Here is a 20482-nt window from a genome sequence, read left to right as displayed (position 1 = left end):
AGATAGAACACAGTCATTTTTAAGAAGTCTTTTTTTTTTTTTCAAATTCTCTGAGAGAACATGATAGAAAATGAAAATTTAAGTGTGTATTTGTTCTAAAGTAACCTTTTAGGCTAGACATGAAGGTTTTCATGAAATGTGCATGTGTGGCACTGAGGGACATAGATTAGTGGGCACGGTAGTGATGGGTTTGTGGTTGGACTAGCTGGTCTTTGAGGTCTTCTCCAACCTTAATGATTCTATGATCTATCTTCATATCCATCAGTCTCTACTTTTCCTCCAGTTAAGTACATGAGGCACGAATCTACTGTTTTCTGGATGTGATACTCAGAATAGTGGACCATAATGCACAAATCAGCTGCATATTGATTCTAGGTTTGACAAGACCAGCATAAAATAACCTTGTTCTGCACACACAGTCGGCACATGCCCAAGCATTCCCATGCAGGAGATCTCAATTTCGGGCTGACTGCAAAATTCCAGTTTAACTTCTTGTTCAAAATTTTCATCAGTGACTTTGACAAGGGGATAGTGGCCAGCCTCAGCAAGTTTGCTGATTATACGAATTTGGGAGGATTGGCTGACAAACCTGAAGAATGTGCTGCCATTTAGTGAGACCTGGACAGGCTGGAGAGCTTTCACAGTCACTACTGAGGAGAGAAGAATCTTGAAGGCTGCTATCTTACAACAGCTGTCTCCTCACTGATCCCATTTGCATTCTCCTCTAGAAAATTATTTATTCCAGAAGCTTGTTTGAATTCAGCTGGGTTTATTTATTTATTTATTTTACAGCAAAAAAGAGAGACTTACTGCTTGTGGAGAGTGGGTCTAACAACAGTCCTGCTTATTCTTACATTATTATTTTTTTTCCTTTCTCAAAATTTGATTTTTACTACTCACTGCTGAGTAACTGCAGCAAAAACAGAAGCCACTGTTGTACACAGAGGGAAATAAATTTTTATTAAGTGAAAAGAATGGTACAAAAATGCTAAAGGAATTACTGAAATGATCTCAAAGCAACAATCATGTCAGTTCACATATGAATTGACACAGACATCATCAGGAAAACCAATAGAACCACAATCTATAAGAGCCTTACTAATAACCTCATTTCTCTAGAGACTGGCAAACAGAAAGCAGGCAGTTTAAACCTTGGTTAAAGTCAGCAGTTTGGGACCTAAGAGCAATAAGAATTGCTGTTAATTTATATATGCATAGCCCTATTTTCCCTTGTCTCCTTTTACCATGGTGCACTACTCAGCAGTGAATACAGTCAGCCTGATTAAATCTGACTCCTCTGTTACTGCCTTTCTCTGTTTTCACTTCTCTGCTCAGTGCTGCTCAAAGCCTGTCTGCCAAGCTTTCTAGAGAAGGAGCAATTCAGTCTTACTTGCAAGCGTGATCCTTAGAAAATAACCATACACAAAACCCAAAGCACCTAAATATCAGTAATATGTATGCCTAACTAATGTCATTCTACAGGTAGGAAAATGCAGTACCAAAAGGTTACACAATTAAGTTGTTGTGGAATAAGTGTTCAGCTCTTTGTACAGACTGCTGAGTAAACATCCTTTGGAATATAATTTAGTACTGGAGTTAACATGGTTCTAACAAATGTGATGATTCTAACATTATTCCCAAATCTCAGACTGTTATGAGCACTGTCTCTCAAAAGTAATTTCAGTTTATCTTTTCTATTCGAATTTATTGAAGCTGGCAGCTTTCTGCAGCATCTTCCACCTCTAGAATTCCTATATGACTGTATTATAGTCACAGCCTCCAGTCCATGGTTGAGTCCCTTCTGAGCCTAGATCTAGATTCATACAGTGTCCTTTGGAGTTTGACTTGGTAGGTTTTGCAGGCATTAGGTATCGAAGGGTCTTCCAAAATCTGGAATTCACTGGGAGAGATTTATCTTTTTTCCACTGAACAACCCTCTTTGATGGCAAAAGAGACAGTGATTCTGGCAAGAAGTCGTAGTCACTTATAGGCATATATTCAATTAATATAATCTTCATTTTCCTTTCTACTAGAGCTTTATGCAGTCCACTTTCAAGTTCATATATGGCTCTGTCAGAAATGTAGTTCTGGCTCAGTATAATGATTAATCTTCGGCTTTTGTCAATGAGTGAATGGATATCATCAACAACAGCTGCAAATTAAAAATAAATATGTTATTAAAACAGATTGAAAGGGCAGGCATTGAACTGACTTTTCCTTTAACAATGGCACATGTACAAAAATATTCTCCTTGTGAAGTGACAGCATGAAATATCCTGTCCTTAAGTATAGATTAATATGCATTACAGTTAATGAGTTTGTGAAAATAAGCTCTCCCATGGTCAAAGCTTAATCTCTGCAGCAGATAGAAATACACATATAGTCTTCGGTTATCTATCTGTAATCATATGTACAGAAGGTGAGAGTAAAATTTACTCTTCATCCGTAGATGCCATTAGAGTGATTCCACATGAAGTCATCAACAGCCACCTCTCTCTGATTATTCAGTGAACACCAGCTCACTCCTCCTTTTGTGCCACTGAAATCCCAAATCTACTGCCAGTAATCCAAGGCTGAGAAGACTATCATGAGATGACAGAACAAGTTTCAGCATTATCTTGACAACCATGAGATAACAAGGTCTACAGAGAATACAGAAGCAGAAAATGTGCTTCGTAGGGAAAAAGAAAGTAAACAGCAGAAGTAACCAAAAGAAGGGAAAACTGAAAGGAGAAGGAGACTGGCAAGGGTAACAAAAATAGAAGGCTCCTGTAAACAGAATGAAACAAAATCCTTTAGCTTTGCATGAAAATGATGTGTTTATTTAATTACAAGAATATTCAATACACTTACCTCCTCCAGGAGATACATCTCTCTCAAATATACATAACTTATACCCAAAGTTTTCTTCTAATATCATTGGTAATGTCTTCAAAGCAAATTCTCTCTCCTCTTTACTAGTAGAAACACAGTCTTTCAGGTAAGATACAAAAGCATCATATTCTTTTCCATCTGGAAAGAAATCACCAATTTTTGTCTTGTTGGCAATGATTAGAAATAAACTGATCCACCATTCTGGTTTACAGAATTACTGTCTCAGCTGCAGAGAATCTAGAAGATTATGCTCTTTTTTTTTCTTCCTTTTTTTTATTTTTTTTTTTAATAATATATCCTCTTTCAATCATATATTAATATCATTTATTTTGCCACTTCCTCAAACGTGGTTGTTTTATAGAACCTATCATAAGCTATTTTTAATCAGTGCACCACTTCAATGTCAGTATTAGCCAAGTCATACCTCCAGCAGTGTCATCTCTTTGGCTTATGTTCCTGTAGAATAGAACTAAGTCTACTCTGAACATCACACAGACAGCTACCACAGCCAGAGCAACACATGGAAAGAGTACAGCAAGTATCATTCCAGTTGTAAATACATGCAGCGGCAAATCTTGAGTGTTTCCTGTAAAGAAAAACCCAGAAAATTTTAGCCTTAACAGAGAGTATTATATGATAAAATTAGGATAGTAAATACTCATGACATTTTAAAATCACTAAAATTGAAATGTTGATGTGAATCCTTTCCTGCTAATACTTCAGGCACACGTATATGCCATTCATCCTGAGATGGAAAAGAACTACAGAACATAGATGACTATAAAAACTATTAATTAAATAAATTGAATGATTAAAATTACATTATATATGCTCATATACCCTGGATACACACAAATGAGTTTCACATGGGATCAATACTGAGATAAAACTCCTCAAAGACATACAACATCCCAAATTGGAGAGATACTCTAGGTCAACTGCTTTCATGATAAGTTCTCTTTGGGATCTTTATTGTTTCCTCTTTTTTGCTACCCCTTTCTCAGATCATCAATAACAGCACTTAATGTCCTTCTTAATCTTTTTTTTTTTTTTTTTTTTGTTCCGTCTCTACTCTCTTTTAAGCTTTTTTTGCTTATTTATTCTGTTATCCTCTCAATTTAAATTCCAAATATGGATTAAATGTTTGTGAAGTCCTTTGTGAAAGCACTGTCGTGTCATGCTCATCATAGTCTGTATTTCATTTGCTGTATTATCTGCTGCATATTTTAACATCAACTAGTCGATTGCACACTTAACGTCAAATATTTCCTCTAAATAAAGAAAGGAAAGGCCTGAGATGGGAAAAAAAAAAAAAAAAGAAGGGAATGCCCATATGCCAGAAATCTCCAAGCTGGCATGAATAATAATAAAAAAATTAGAAGAATGATCCATAGCTTATACTGTACCTTTTTTCAATTTCACTACTTTCATGTGCGTTATTTCATCAGCTTGCAATCTGCAGGTGAAATTGTGATGGAAGTCCTCCTCTCTTACTTTTTTAATCCGTAGAAACCTTGTGATATAAAACTTGTCTCCCAAACTGCAATAAGGAATGATGTTAGCAACACTACCTGCATAAAAGTCTACAATAAATTGAGAAGCAGATTTTGAGGAAAAGATTGTGGAAGAATCTCAGGTATTTTCATTGAGGTCCACGACATACAACTGAAGATCAGTATTTCCTGGAAACTTACCGTAATTTTGTTAAATCTTCTTCACATATTGGAGGGTCAGCCTCGGGAATACCTGAACATTTCTTTGGAAATGTATCATTAAAACACCAGTAGAGGTTGACATCTTCTTGCATGTAATAACCCAAGAAAACTGTGCAGTTGAGTGTCTCTTCTTTACCTAAACAGAGCATAACATAAGAAGATTTAATCAAAAGCAACATTCACATTTACAGTGCAGCAAAATATGAGCTTTACAGGTCAGGTATCCAAGGTGCTGTCCTCCTTTCTGAACTTAGTAGCCTTTGCACAAAGTTCTATACATGCACCATTTGCACAAGAGTTGCTTTGGCAGCCATGTACAAAGCACTGTTGCACTCCATTGCAGAGTGAGGATCTTAAGACAGATTAACTTTGTCACAATCAGAAAAGGTTAAATAAGCCAAAAACTATAGTGAACTAAAATGTGTGCTGCAGGAAAAGTAAAGAAGAGGACAACTCACCAGCGCCCCAGGTAAGGGAAATTAAGCCAGCTGATGGGGATAACTAAACTGTATACAACAACACAAAGAAATAACAAAGCCTGCTATGGCTTGTGCTGACCTCTCACAGAAGAAGCTGTCTTCTCTTCCAGTGGAACAGGTCAAGAATCTCTAAAGCAAGTCTAGCTGAAAATATGTCAGCTTTAGATTTAGACTACATGAATTCAGATCACAGTTGCACAGTCTGAAACACAGACTTAAACGTTTATTATCAACTACTTTGCAACTCGACCCTTACTGTGCACAAATACTATTTTCAGGGAAATGTTATAGAACACCATCTAAACAACACAAGTTCAAAAGTCCACGGACCAAATTCATCCAAAGTTCCCTTCATTCTCCACTATGTAATCATTCTGAAGGTAAACCAACATCTGGTGCCTTGGCTGAGCAAATGAGACTCATATATGAACAACAGAGGTGCTAAAGAAGAATTTGCAAAATGGTGTAAGAGAGCACTGGGTAATGGAATGGGAGAAGTCCTCAAACACAAGGCAGGAAAAAGACAGGAAAATTTACATTCTTAAGAATCATATACAGTCTCAATAAGAAAATCTTGGACTGTTTCCAATACTGTGCAATTCCTATAGACCATGTTATCTAACCCCCAGCTAGGAACATAATCAAGGATTAGGCTTTTGACAGTACAACAAATTCTTTGCAGCAGTAAGGGATCTGCATCCTTTTATTGCCAGGACTGTCATCCCTCAAATTTCACACTGCACTTCAGAATAACATCTTTGACTGTAGCAGACGTGAAAAGGATTACTTATTACTGTTGATCACTGAAACAAAAAAAACCAGACATATTTCACATATTGTTCTGTGTTGTTTGCCATCTAAAAATAAAGCCATGGAGGGCTGGTGTATCATTAGCACCACTTTCTCTTGATGGTCATAACAACAACCTCCTCTTCTGCCTCTGCAAGGGTGAATTTAGTGTACTTGTAGATAGGTCATGGAATCCACTAGTGAAAACATAACCATTTGTGAAGACGTATTAGAACCAGCAGGGTGCGTAGGCAACTATTTCATTTATGCTTAACCAGACCATCAGCCAGAGATCAGGACTAAAACATCTATACAAAGTTGCTAGCATAAAAATACTCTTATTAATTTGTTACCTATTTCAGTTTGAATTTCTTCATCGCGTCCAACTATCTCCAAAGTTACAGTCTCTGGTGCATCTAAATATATATATAAAAATACAAAGTTTTTCTGTTGAAATAACAGTTTCTTACAACAGTAAAAAATGACACATTTCTGGAACTAATCACGTAGATTCCATTTAATTCAAAGAGAAATATCTCAACCCATCATTATCAAGCATTTAAAAAATAAGTATGTCCTGATGTATTTTCTGCATTTCATTACATATAGGGCAGATGGTTTACAGTGGTTGGAAGGGCTCTTCCCCCCAAATTTGTACAACAATAAATAAATAAATAAATAAATAAATAAATAAATCAATGAACCACCTAAAACTGCAGGGAAAACTTACTAAATAAATTTTCCAAATTTGGTAATATCTGAATTTCTGCTTTTTTATTTGTGAAATATTGCAAGATAGATCAGACTTCCAGATCTAATCTTGTCAAAATACTTATCAAGAGATGATGAACAACATCCAATCGCAAATAGATTTAGTAAAGAACATTTTCCACAGTGAGGTGAACAGAAGGCATGCTTCAGTTTCAGAAGGTATTCTTACCTTCTTCTACAATCAGCCTAATTGTATTCGTGCTGTGGTATATCTTTCCTTGGTGACTGATGGAAATTTTGCAGGTATATATTCCAGAGTGCTGAACTGATAAGGTTTTAAAGTCCAGTTCCCGCCCGCTTTCATTTTCATAGTTCTTACAGTCCTACATCAACACAGCAAGAAAATATTATACTGTATGAAACAAAACCTTAAAAAAAACAAAAACAGCATCACTCTTTTACTATCTCAACAGCTTTTACCTGATTCAAAGGAGGTGGGGCCCCAATTTCCAATTACAGTTATTTAAAGGAAACACCTGAACATCAAACTCATTAGAATTTGAGAGCACAGCCCGAGCTACCTTACATTATGAATTGTTGAAGTGGTGAGCAGGGGTAGGGTGGATGAAACCTAGTCCGGGTGCTAAATGTAATGGCTGATTATACCAACACTCAACAGTTTACAAGTGCTTCATCTGTTGTCTGTGCACCAGCAAAACTGCTCCAAAGATCAGATTTGCCTAAAGTGAACAGAACTAGGTCTGTTACACATTCTGTAAAACATGTTCAGAAACAGTAAAATTTTAAAGTTTCTCAATAACTTCACAAGTTATTGACACTTCATGTCAACTGTTAAACAAATACCTTGGTAATTCGTTTAGTGTCAGGATGACACCTATATTGGCAAAGCCAATAAACAGGCTAACAGACATGCACATCAGATCTTCCACCATTCTAAACTACCAGTAATTTCTGATTATAGATATTTTTTCTAATGAACTTGAGAGAAGAGAGAAACTTTATTCTGTGTATCTCTCTAAAGGCTTTTTTTCTCCCAATAGTTTGAAAAATTAAAGCACTATTGGGCTTTTGATAGTAATTCACTTTTCCTGCAATTAGATATTCTCTCTGTAGATATTCTATCTATAGCCAATGCTTTGATTTTCTTCATTACCTTATACCATGTTATGCTGTCATTTTCATTGACAGACAGATCACTGCATTTCAATGAATAACCAGTTCCAGCATTTTGAATTTCAGTTGTTAAATGATTTTGATTGAAGCAGCTGCTTTTATTTCTTTCAAGTACATTCAAGGTCCACTTCTGAATTGTGAAATTTCGTTTTCCATTGCTGTGAAAAGAAGATTTGCAAAACTAGTTTTAAGAGCTTTTTAAAGGAATGCAGCTTAGCGAGCTACATAACAAAGTCCTCTAAGCTCTAGCAGGTAAAAATACATGTACTGTGAACAGATTATTTACTTTATTTACTATTCCCTTTATTATCTCTCTATATCATTTGATATTGTGCAGAAAATCACCAAAATTTTGGAAATGTTCCTAAACTCTGCAAGTCTCATGAACTACTGAATCACTTATGAACTTAAGCATGTCTGCAAAAGAAGGCATTTTGGAAAGAATTCATCTCGTTTTCAGATAGCCTCCACTGAACAGAGCTCTACAGTTTGCTGGGTAGTCCTGCGTGGGGATAGGAGTTGGACTCTGTGGTCCTTGTGGTTCCCTTCCAACTCCAGATATTCAATGATTCTGTGATATTCTGACTGATGAGCCAAATTCTGACAAGGAAAAACTCCCTGTAAGTTGCAAACGCATACCTACGAAAAACTAGAAATAAATTAGCTATTAGCTAATAATTTAGCAATTTCTAGTTGTCTGCAACACATATGACTTTCAACAACAGGAATACATTAAGTTGCATTGGTTGAACTGTTAGTGTCTGAGCTGTTATATTTCTGTCACCTGTGATTCTTTTGTGATTGTTTTTGTCCTCACAAAACAGTTTCTGGCTTAACAAACTTTCCATTTCACTAAACAAGAAGGAACAAAAGCCAGCTTGACTTAGGAGAGCACAAGGGGAACTGAAAGCCCTTAAGGCATATATCCAAGCTTACCATAAAGACTGCATATATATGCAGTTCTAAGCTTTTTCAGTGCAACAATCCAGTCTTATCTCAATATTTCAATCTACAAAAAAAAACCCAAACAACCAAAAACCTGACACTCAACCTTCAATACAATATTATCTCCACATGTGTGTATTCCCATTGCTTTCAACAGCTCTAAACACCTTAAAAAGTAAGCTATGTTAGGAACTTATATCAGGTGTCTGTCATGAATCTCTACGCACTCATTTATTCAGGAACCCTTTATTTCAAGGTCACTAGTACAGAGCCACAAGATGACCTGCCTTGTTGTTGGTTTCTTTGTTGTTGTTTTTCTTCCTCTGATAACCACAGGATATAGGTACAAAAACCACACACATTGGAAATCCTGCCAAAAATGTGTGACACAGATTTCTTCTTAACACTTCCACACCCAGCGCCTATGAAATCTTTTATGTTCAAGAGATGTTGCTGAAGATGGACACACTCAGGTTTTCAGATGAAATTAATTCCTGAAACTATGTCCTTAGTCTACTGTACTAATAAATGTGCAAACACATCAGCATACACATCTTTGGCTACATACGCTACGTCTCAGCAGAACAATCTTGTAGAGCTATAAAACTTCTGATTATTCTTTAAGTCAAAAATAAGTGGACAACACAATGAATATACATTGTTACAACATTTTCACCTCTCCTTACACTCTGTCAGTTGCAACAGAGCAGGAAACAATTAATTAGCTTGCAAAACATTTACAATGGCACTGTCAAATAGTTACTGAAAGCCTGCAGTGAATTTGATTGACTCTTTGGTCAATAAAACTGTCTATGCAGCTAAAAAATCATTTCCGATATACCTTACAATATACCTAAATAAATTATAAATCAAACAGATAAGTGAAAATATGCATAGCTTGTTTACTTCTAAATCAAAATTTTAGCCTAGTATAAACATTCTGAAACAAACTTCGTTCTATCAATCTTATTAAATCTTAAACCAATTCTGTAGCCCACAATAACCCACAGGTTTTCCATGTCAGTTAATTACTGAAAGCCGTCCTTCACAATAGAAAACCAATTCTTCTACTGCTTTAACTGCTTAATATGCTTTCCAGTACTGAGAACTATCAGAAAAACTGACCCCAAAATACAATGAGAATCCCATTCAAAAAACAAAACACATTACTGTTCTAACAGCCTTCATTCTAATCCTAACAACAACAACAGCAAACCCTGGATATCTGCATGGGTCTAACATGAAGAAATTGTAAATAAATAACTAACTTTAAAATTGTTTCATGGTAGTCAAAGTATTTTCTTTTAATTCAGGAACTTTTTTTCATAAATAAAAATGCTTCCTTTCAAATCACATTTTTCAAAGGTAGTGTCACAATACAGCGTCTTAGAAAATGAGAAAGGTTTTCATAACAAAATCAAAACTCAGTTGCAAACGAATACTTCGATAAAATAAAAAAAATCTGAGTTTCTTTCTTAGATCAGTAAATCACAACATTTCACAAAGGATCCCTCTCATGTTTTTCTGAACAGATAATCATTTTAACAAACTCTATCCTAATTTTATTCAAGGTCTTTTCCCATCTCCTCCATCTCTTACATGCATTCGTTTTATACAATTGATGTAATGTACTGTTGGTTTACTATCAGTACTCCAACTCCTCAAAGCTTTTATAGCTGTGTTATCACAGATTTCCTCTCTAATATCCCAATTATGAAAATCTCCTTTGGTAGCAATGTGGTTCAGGTATGCCGCTTACTCCATGCCAAAATAAGCCAGAGCATGTATTTTATAGCATTATTTAGGTGCTGGCAGTAGAGTGAGCTGTTAGATTTAATAACACTTTAGTACCATATTTAGTGAAGTTACTGTATGGATGACTGCTCAAGGCCATTAATAAAGTAATACAATTTTGTGGCAAGTTCAGATTACAAATGAAAACTATAGGCCTATCAACAAGCCAAATGCTATCTAATCTCTGTATACCACAACTGATCAGTTTGCTTTATAACTCTGCTAATTTAGACATATACCTGTACACAGTAATATGCTAAATCTGTACTACTTTGAAGAACGAAGTAGCCAGATTACCACTGTCATCATCCCTAAGGCCAGTTCTCTTCAGACTGGGTTCAACACATCCTAGGAAAGTATTTCTCAAACTTTATCTACTAGTTGGAGAAAGAAAAGCTTGCCATTAAATGGAAATATCTTAAAAACAAAAGAAATATTCATGTGCATCTTTGCTCTACTTACATCTTCTCATCTACAGTACTTAGCATTTCAAATAAACAAACAGCTATACATGGAAAAGTATAACATGAAGTTTTCAACTTCTATGTTAACTTGAACTTTAACTAGATAACAAGTTAACAATTAAAATCTAACAATCTAGTATGTTATCAAATTTCTGTCTGAAGTGCTGCTGGAGAAATGTGGACAGCACTTCACAGTATTTGCAACTCTATAATGAAACATCAACCTTTATGAGCCAAGAAAGAATCTTAAAAAGATTACTTCAGCAACAGCACAGATCATTACATGCAAAATAATTTAAAATGAGTTATTACTCCAACTGTAAATCCTGAAGTACAGTTGTAGTGTAGGTTTGTCTTAAAAACTCCTATAAAAAATGTAGGTCTTTGGTCATTCTTCATGGTCTGATAAGAAATACCATGATCACCTGAGGCCCAACCTTGCTTCCCCTTTTGACTTGTGAGTAAGAAATTGAATCCAATTATTTTACTTGCTTCACGAACAGCTTCAGGTATGCAAGGCTTTGCACAGAAACCAGAGTTAAACTATGCCTCTGTTACTGCATCCCACTTGGTTTAATCAGCAGGCATCACAGCATGAGCTCCACTCAACACACTAAGAACAGGTCTGGTGTAGAGGACAAGCAAATTATAGAATCAAATAATGTTTTGGGTTGGAAGGGACCATAGAGATTATCTATTTCCAGTCCAGCCATCCACTAGATCAGGTTGCTGAAAGCCCAAAATGTCCTGGCTTTAAACCACTTTCAAAGATGGAACAACCACCACTTCTCTGAGCAGTCTGTTCCATTGCCTCACTACCCTCACAGTGAAGGATTACTCTCTCTTCTTATGCTTAAGGAATTAGCCACAGAACAGCAGAAATGCTACCTGTTTTACCCAATCCTTGGAAGGCTGTATTTGCCTACAGCTATCTGTATGTACTATAGTTTCCTCTGCATGGTTATTGAAAAATTGTGACATCACAATTAATATAGTTCTTCTCCCTTCTTTTGTGTAGATACCACAAACAATACAAATTAAGACAAAGAAATTACCACATTCATAAGTAATGGTAAATGCAGGATGCTCATCCACTTGCTGTGTACCCACCTTTGAGTGACAAAATAATTCCCAGAGTCACCAAGTTCAGCTGGCCAAAACTCCAGAAAATTCATTTGGGATACAATTCTGTGTGTTTCCTTTATTTGCTTCTGCCTTCCAGCACCTTCTTTGTACCAGTTTATTGTGTATTCTTCTTTCCAAGAATGTTGTCGTTTTGACTCAGGAAAACAAAGGAAAAAATACTCCCCTTCTAGTACATCAATGGAGGCACGAAGAGGGCACAGCTTCTCTTCAGAGAAAGAGGGAAAAAGGCTCAATATTCTTTTAGAAAATAATGCCAACTTGACTTTAAAGTAGACTGACAGAATTTATTTGTTCCAGCAAAATCTATTTCAGACTGTCTTACTCAACCAAAACTATTAGACATAGAAGGATTAAAAAAAAATAATAATAAAAAAATTAGACATTTCCCTACAGTTCTTTCATGTTGTTCCAAAATAGGCAATGACAGCAGAAATTGCCCTCACTCTATAATAAAGCAGCTGCCGCAAGCACGAAATTTACTCACATCTGGTTGGACTTGACAGAGATGGCTAATCCTCAGAACTGATCAACTGCCATAAAAGCAAAGAGTCTATGAATTAAGACATACATTTTCTTCTTAATTAATACCCAATCATTACATGATAATATTCCTTTAAAACTTTATATCTTTGGAAAATTTCTCTTGAAACAAGACTGAGACTAATTTTTTCACACAGAAAGTCTGCTTTTCTAATCAAATTTTCCAAATGTACAATTGCACATGAAAGTCACCTGAAATACAGAAAAGGAACCCTGGTCTATCACAAATAGTCAAGACAAAATAAGCTTCCAAGCCCTATTTCTCCTAGAGTCTGTCTCTCTCTAGCCACTATTGAGGCTACACTTCTGAATGCCACAGTCAGGATCATTTTCCTCTTTGCTGTAGTTCTCCATACAGCCATGCTCCTGTTCAATAGAATCAGGTGTGTCTAGCCATCTTCATCTCTAGTGTATTTACTTCATAATTCTTTTACTATAAGTGAAATTTCCAAAGTCTGGAGCTGGACTGAAACTGAAAAATATTTAAGATGTTATTCTTAAATGCAAAGTATAATAACTTCAAAGTCTCAAAAACTGTCAAGATGTCCTATATTTGGCAAATATTTTGAAGGTTCTGCTATTGAAATGAGGATTTATACTTACCTGTGGCTGTTTCGGTGATAAAAATTAAGAAAAAAAACATGAGAGTCATTTCTTTGAGTTACTTCTCACTTTTTCTCCAGAAAAAATGAAACTGAGTTCTTCTTGGTCACACTGAAAGCCTAGGGAAAATAGACTCAGTTCATCACAAGTGCAATGAAACAGACCTGTTTGAGCATTGTGTGAACTAATGCCCATCACTGAAGAGTCAAATGGAAAGTTACTCATTTTTACCATAACAGGTATTTTGATGTATGAGGTAACATATCACAGAATCACAGAATCACAGAATGACCCGGGTTGGAAGGGACCTCAAGGATCATGTAGTTCCAAACCCCCTGCCTAGCAGGGCCACCAAACATACACTACAACATATCTAGGTTTTCCTTGGCAAGTTTCATTTCAAATTCAGAAAGCAATGATGGATTCCAATTCAGTACAGCGTTTTGTGGTGGTTTTTTTTTCCTACAGAGAGCATGGTATTTGCAAGACAGGACCTTACAAAAACACAGCTAATAAATTCCCTTATTTTCCAGGAGAACAGCACAACATTGATAGATCAGACATCCAAGTGTCTACTTTTAGACTGCTGGAAAACAGTGAAGTCTACAATTTTGTCGTACATTTTAATCTATTGAGCAAGTACGTACCAGCTGAAAACGCTAATGTTTTCATCTGGGGGCAAACAAGGGCAGAGCCCATCCTACAACCTGTGCTTCAGTTCTGCTGACAAGGCAGAAAGCATAGATGCTGAGTTCGGTGAACACAAATGTCCTTAGTCATCAACTTAGTCATCAACCTGAACATGCGTGTATAAATATGACACATAGTCAAGAGAGATTTTTTCACACTCAGCTGTCAAAGGTTATCTCTTTGAGCATTCTATTTATTTGTCTTTTCAACCTAAAACTTTAGCAGTTTGAGAAGATACTTACTTACTGTTATAAGCCACCTGTCCAAAATTTACAGCCAGAAACTTCCCGTGGTAGAAACAAGCAGGATGAAGTAGGCTATTGCATTTCAAGTAATACTCCAGAATGACATTAAGATATGAAGTTGCTCTACCCACAACTCATTACAAGTATGCCATCATCCCATAAATAACTGTAAGAAAATGAAAGAACTATTTCATATCCCTTTTTTCAGACTGTCTGGTAGACGGATCCCAAGTTAGAAAGTAGAAGAAAGTTGGGTGCTGAATACTGCAACAAGAAACTTCAAGGGGCCATTCACTCAGACTTGGTTTTGGTTCCCTTCTATACATGGAGATTCAAACTATTATATTTTATAGGAAATAAGAACGGTCTGTCTTGAATTTTCTTTCCATTTTCATCCTCTCGTATCTAGAACAAATGCAATTGTCACAGACAATGAAACCATGAACCACTCTATTAAGATAAAATTACGTATCACCAGATTTTAATTCTAAATCCCATTCTTTATTGGCACATCACATCAGCACAAAATTGATGTTTTAATGAATGCACAGAATAGCCCTTGATTCTTGCAACAGGGATTAAAGAACAAAGTCTGATCCAAGCTACTTAGTAATGACCAGGTTTGAGATACCTGACTGCAAATAACAAGTAAAACATACCACCTGTTTTTCAAATTTCCCACATGCTTAAAGCTACAGCTGGACTCCCAGTTATAAAAACAGCTCTTAGAATCATTTTGTGACATTTTTAATATGATAAAATCTTAAAGCAAACTTGAGCATATAGAATCCTGCAAACTGCATTAACTCTATGTTATTAAGTATGTGGGCTGATACACTGAGATGTTTTGGTCATGTATCTCATTTTGATAAAGACTTTTGGAAACCGGAATTCCTACCCAAATAATTTTGACATTCTTTAAAACAAAGCAAAACAAACAACAACAAAACAGATCCTTCTGAACCTCTGACTGTTAGAACAAACATTCGGAGGTCCAGTGAGGAAGCTTCTAATCTTACCTCTTTCAGGAAGGCTTTTTGGGAAATGTCAGTCTCTTTCCTATGTGACTACATTGTGCCACAATTCACACAGGATTCATGAAGAGAAAGGATCTAGCAAGCAGTTGTCTGAACCTTGATAGGTCTCAAAACCATTCTGTTAGGAAAACAAGATATCAGTTAAAACAAAAATCCACCAGAATTCCCAGAGAATATAAGTGTTTACTCACTATGCAGGTTGACAGTGATGCAGAGGTAACCTTCCAAACAGCAGGCATTTACAGGCTGCACTCACAAACCTTCTGAATTCAGCACTGAAACTCATCAATCTTGCAGTGAGTCAATACGAAAACTGCTCAGAGTGAGAAACCTCCAGAAAAAGCAAGAGTGGAATTATCACTTTTTTTTTCTGTTCTTGTTTTGTTGGTTTGTTTTTTTTTTTTTTAACTGATGAGCACAGGGAGGAGAATGGAAAAAACAGAAGTGAGATTTTTACTTTTGCTTGTATCGCTCGGAAAAGTAACAGCAATTTCTGAACACGGACTTTTCTAAAGGAAGCATTTTAGAGACGCACCCTACCCACCAGGAGCCTGCGCAGCACCTCCCCTTCCTGCTTGGGGCAGTGGAGCATGGCAGGCGGCGGGTGCATCCCAGTTGGGTTAGAAGGCAGCAGCCTGGACACAAGCTCTGGCTTGTGGGCTGGGGTTACCTGGCTTGGAGAGTGCTCTCAGGGCCCTGCCTGCAGATGAGGCGAGATGGGCTGTGTCTGAGCAGAGGGGATTCTCTCTCACAGCCTTTACAGGAGGGGAGGGCTTGAGGTGATGTCTTCGTTTGTTTTTGATGGAAACACCTCTTCTTCTGCTCTTCTGATGAAGGTTTGTGGCGGGACTCTGTTCTGAGACGTGTGATGAAAGCAGGATGGAGCTTCAGGAGTGTGCACACTAGCAGCTTCTATCTCTGCTACAACTTCCGTCCCCCCTCAGCAGCCGTTTGAGGATGAGAGTGTGCTAAGAGATAAACAATAAAGCTGATACACTGCAAAAAGATATAAAAAACCACAAAGACTGACAAATTACAATCTGCAGGAAAAGGGAAAATCTGCTCCTGTACAAGACTGTCCTGATTTCAGAGCTGTTCTTTCTGACCCGATGTCCCCTCTGGGGGTGAAATGATGCAAGGTTTCAAGACACAAAACATCTCACAGTTCCATTCCTCTGAAAGGATCATTCACCCCTAAGCAAGCCCCATGCCAACAGCTGGCTGATTTTAAGCCAAATGCTCACCTGTTGGAGCTGTGGTTACACAGAGGATTTCTGAGAGCTGAGCTTCCTGTTTAAGTGCTGTTCCTGAATAATGAGTGTCTGCTACTGTTTACTTCACACCAATAGTTTATCTGATACGTACTGACTGATGGCTCCATCTACTTCTAAATGAAGCCTTTTTGATGGCAACAGAAACAAATTCATACAGTTGGGATTTCCTTTGTTTCTCGAATTACGCTGTTCATCTTCGGAAACGTGTCTGGTGACAGCTGCCATATTTTTATTTTTATTTCTTTTTACGCTTTTTACAGAATTTCCCAGTAATGACAGGAGATGTCACTGTAAAAGTGAGAGGGACATGTTACATTAAACAAGGAGGGATTCCACAGAGCTGGCATTTTGCAGGTTTTGTTGCTGAGGTGAAGCTGAGAAACCCTGGACAGTTTTACTGTCTCACCGTATTTGTTTTTCTCATCAGAGATTAAGACAATATAAACACAATCAGACCATTAGGCAATGAAAATCAGAACTCTAGGAAAGTCAGCTGAGAATCTGACCCACTGTAACTACCTTTAAATGCATACACAATATTTCACGGTGTTAATTGTTCTTAAGGCTCAGTGCTTGATGTTAAAACTTAAAAGAAAGCATATACTGTAACTATTTCATATTTTACAATTTATACTGATAATGATTTTACACAAGACTGAAAGCAATTTAGCAGACAAGAAACTGGTAAAGTTAAATGTCATCAGCTATTTAATTTGACAGGATAAGACTTGACAGTGGCCATTCTGTTTTATTTACTATTTACAACAATATTTTCCATGAGTTGTTCCCATATTCATTTGCTTTTGAAATACCCTGAAGTTTCTGAACTTTCAGCTGCATTGTGGAAAGCTGTGCTTTTCAGCTAATGTTGTGTTTTGTGAACGTATGCAGAATCAGGTTTACAGTTTTTCAATACAGTTTTTAATGGAGAAGTAATAGGTTTGCAATAGCGAAGTAGCTCAGCTGTGAAAATAACCACAGCTCAGTGTGCCATGGTGAAAATGCCATGATGAAAATGGAAGTTCACACTGATATTAAAAATAGATTTTTCTGTGAAGCTCCACCAATGAGTCAGCCCTGGCTGATTACCCTTTTCCATCCACCACACATTATGAAGGTACTAACTGAAACTGTGAATCCGATTCTTTGATATAGAGAAACACATTCAGCTCTTGTAACCACAGACTAAGATTGTTCTTTCTTCTAACTGTCAGTATTTTTAAGTTTGCTTCTGCTATCTCTGCATGTGAGTTACAATAATTCTTAGCTGAGCATTACATTATACTCCAATATTTTTTTATCATTACCTATTCCTGATGTCAAAAAGCAGGTTCCCAACTGATACCATGTCTGTAGAAGTCTCATAAGTTTTTCAGTAGTTTTAGAATATGAAGGCTGCATGTTTTTCAAGCTTCCACGGCTTTTAGGGATAACATTTGACCACCTATCAGTGAAATCTTTCTCCAAATTTCTAATAGAAATTTCCCATATTCTAAGTTATCACTTGCATTTTTTTTTTATCCTATTCCTATGGTCCTTTGAAAAGATCTGGCTCCATCAGTTTTCTCTACCTTTCGTACAGATTCCTGTAAACAGAAATATGAGATCTTGTCCTCTCCCTCAAACATCCTGCGCTTTTGGTGGCGTTTCCCTGCTTTTGCTCCAGTAAGTCAGCAGTTGTCCTTCTTTGTCACAAAGCACACTACTGACTCAAACTCACCTCAGTGTCCACCAAAACCTACAGTCTTTGTAGCAAAGCTGCTTTGTACTGAGTTGATCTCTAGGCTGTATTGTTGAATGGGAATTTTCCAACACAGATGCAACACTTTGCACATGCATTGGGTTGAACCTTGTTGATATCACTGTTCTGTTGTAATGCAAAATAGCAGCCCTGCACTCCCATGGGTCAATAATCTCTTCTTGGATTTATGTCTGAAAATTTCTTTATATAATAATCTGTTCCATTTCCAAGGTCATTCATAAGGATGCTCATAAGTTTTAGTATCAACATTAGGTGCCAAATGATGTCACTGGTAATTTAATGTGAGCTGAAGTTTGTGTGCTGATCACAATCTCTTGATCTGTCATAAATTTTCATCCCACTGTTTTTCCACTCACTGTCCACTTATCTGTATATCACAAACTGAATATGTGTCAAAGGCCTTTCTCAACTCAAGAGAGCAGCATCTGGTGTTCTCCCATTGCTCATAGTGTGGCTGGAGATGAATGTTATCCCCTAAATCCATACTCTCTGTTCCTTGAGATCTTCTGTTTCACATATTTTGAAAGGAATATTGCTTCATAACTTTCCAGAGACTGAGATCTGTAAAGACTAGAAAAAAATTGTGAAATAGCTCTATTTCTGACACTCTCAAGGATCAGGAGCGTGTGGTTGTTCAAGCATAATTTTTCAACAGCATATATCAGTTTTACATATGTATTGAATCACAGAATGGCTTGGGTTGGAAAAGACCTCAAAGATCATCTATTTCCAATCCCCTTCTGTGGGCAAGGTTGCCAGCCACTAAATCAGGCACTAGATCAGGTTGCCCAGAGCCTCATTCACCCTGGTCTTGAATGTCTTCAGGGACAGAGCACCCACAACTTCTCCGGGCAGCCTGTGCCAGCACCTCACCAGTCTCTCAGTGAAAAATTTCCCAGTTTCACTCTCTCAGTAAAACGTTTTATCATCCAAATATAATCAAGTGAACAAAGTCAAAGCTCATTCCTGACTCTTACATGTCACAGGCCAAGAAGACACTTCTGTTCCTTTAAAACACAAGAAGGTCAACACTGAATTCTCAGTGTCATATTCTGAGCTGATACATGGGTTCCAGGAGATTATGTATGTACACCCCAAAAATTTCACTGTGTTTGATTCTAACAGCATTCATTAATTGATTTCTAGTTGTCCACAATCTTTTGGTAGTCGTTCAGCCACTAGATGTCGTACTGACTCTTCTCTATTAATAAATGAAAGCAAATTTTCTTTTCTCCCATTTTCAGTGGTACCAAGAATAGGGAAGCATGGAGCAGAAGTTAAAGGGCATTAAGTCTCTAGGTGAAAGTTCTAATTCTACAACAAATTTGGTGGGTTTTTTTTTGCTGTGTAGTTTATGTTTTGACCATCTGAAGATTTGTGAGCTTTTTATGGAGACATAAGAGATTTTTACACAAGGCACACTTCTTTTTCATTATTCCAGATTGCCTGGTGTAGTTCCTATGTATCCAAGACAATATGAAATATAAAAATGCCAATTTAAATACTCACTAGTTTGTGTGTATTGTAAAAGAATACCACAGCTTTACAGCTGTGATAATACTTGTAGGATGATATTGAGTGTGTATCTCTGATTTTTCCACTAACCACTAATATAAAAAAAGTGACAACTTCTGCATTCCACTGTCATTAGTCATGTACTCATCCCTAGGCTCAGTATAAGGTCTTTCCTACTCTTAGAGTTTACCCCTTTTCTTTCTTTAAAAGCAGGCAAACCACATTTATAGTTCTTGGGAACTTCTGGTATTTTCTCTTTATTAGCCATGAAATATGATACAAAAGAACTTCCACCACAAGAGCCAATTAGTGGGTTTGTTTTTCACCATGCAGCTCACATAGCTAGTGTACACAAGTCAGTAAGATAACACCTGATTTCGGAACGGCCCAGCTCTTTGTTGTCACTCTGTATTTCCCCATTGTACCTTCTCTTCTACTTCTCCTTCTCAGCTTCAAAATTCAGTTATCATTGTTCCTTCCTTTCCACCACTTATCATCCTTCCTTCCTTGTAAGTGTTCAGAACACACATTCTATTAAAAACTGATCGTATCTTCATCTTGAAAGGAAAAGAGTTTTAGAGTGAAAGGCAACTGTCCATCCTGCCTTTATACATGCCTTAGTACTAGTATTTTTTCAATGGGAAGAAATGGTACTGTGACAACCATTTGAACCTTGACTAAGTCTGTAATAAACCAAATATCTTT

At 36.8% G+C, this 20482-nt stretch overlaps 1 protein-coding gene across 6 annotated transcripts; it reads right to left on the bottom strand.

The window, feature by feature from the left end:
* Positions 1-934: 934 nt before the first annotated feature.
* IL18R1 (interleukin 18 receptor 1) lies at positions 935-19900 on the bottom strand. Of its 6 annotated transcripts, none has more exons than XM_015850063.1 (13): positions 15418-19900; positions 15209-15344; positions 14187-14355; positions 13255-13373; positions 12076-12316; positions 7743-7920; positions 6798-6951; positions 6211-6273; positions 4569-4725; positions 4281-4414; positions 3299-3460; positions 2854-3012; positions 935-2152 (listed from the first exon to the last, which is right to left on the bottom strand). In XM_015850063.1, exons 4-13 carry the CDS (start codon positions 13301-13303, stop codon positions 1752-1754), a joined length of 1698 nt encoding a protein of 565 aa, XP_015705549.1. In that variant the 5' UTR covers positions 13304-13373; positions 14187-14355; positions 15209-15344; positions 15418-19900; the 3' UTR covers positions 935-1751. The 6 variants fall into 6 exon arrangements, with proteins under 6 accessions (XP_015705549.1, XP_015705541.1, XP_015705558.1 ...); XM_015850055.1 differs by having other exon boundaries at positions 14191-14355; XM_015850072.1 differs by lacking the exon at positions 14187-14355.
* Positions 19901-20482: the final 582 nt, after the last annotated feature.

This window comes from Coturnix japonica, chromosome 1, assembly GCF_001577835.2.
Source record: "Coturnix japonica isolate 7356 chromosome 1, Coturnix japonica 2.1, whole genome shotgun sequence".
NCBI classification, from domain to species: Eukaryota; Metazoa; Chordata; class Aves; order Galliformes; family Phasianidae; genus Coturnix; species Coturnix japonica.
The sequence above is the reverse complement of the archived record's forward strand: the minus strand, read 5'-3'. Positions and strand labels throughout refer to the sequence as shown.

What these genes read in the sequence shown, in the direction of transcription:
- IL18R1 (XM_015850063.1), bottom strand. Translation starts at nt 13,303, where the DNA reads ATGACTCTCATGTTTTTTTTCTTAATTTTTATCACCGAAACAGCCACA. An exon ending in AATTATTTTGTCACTCAAAG is followed by an intron (nt 7,921 to 12,075) that starts GTGGGTACACAG and finishes TTCTTTTCACAG; the next exon opens with CAATGGAAAACGAAATTTCA. An exon ending in AGAAATTCAAACTGAAATAG is followed by an intron (nt 4,726 to 6,210) that starts GTAACAAATTAA and finishes TGCTCTGTTTAG; the next exon opens with GTAAAGAAGAGACACTCAAC.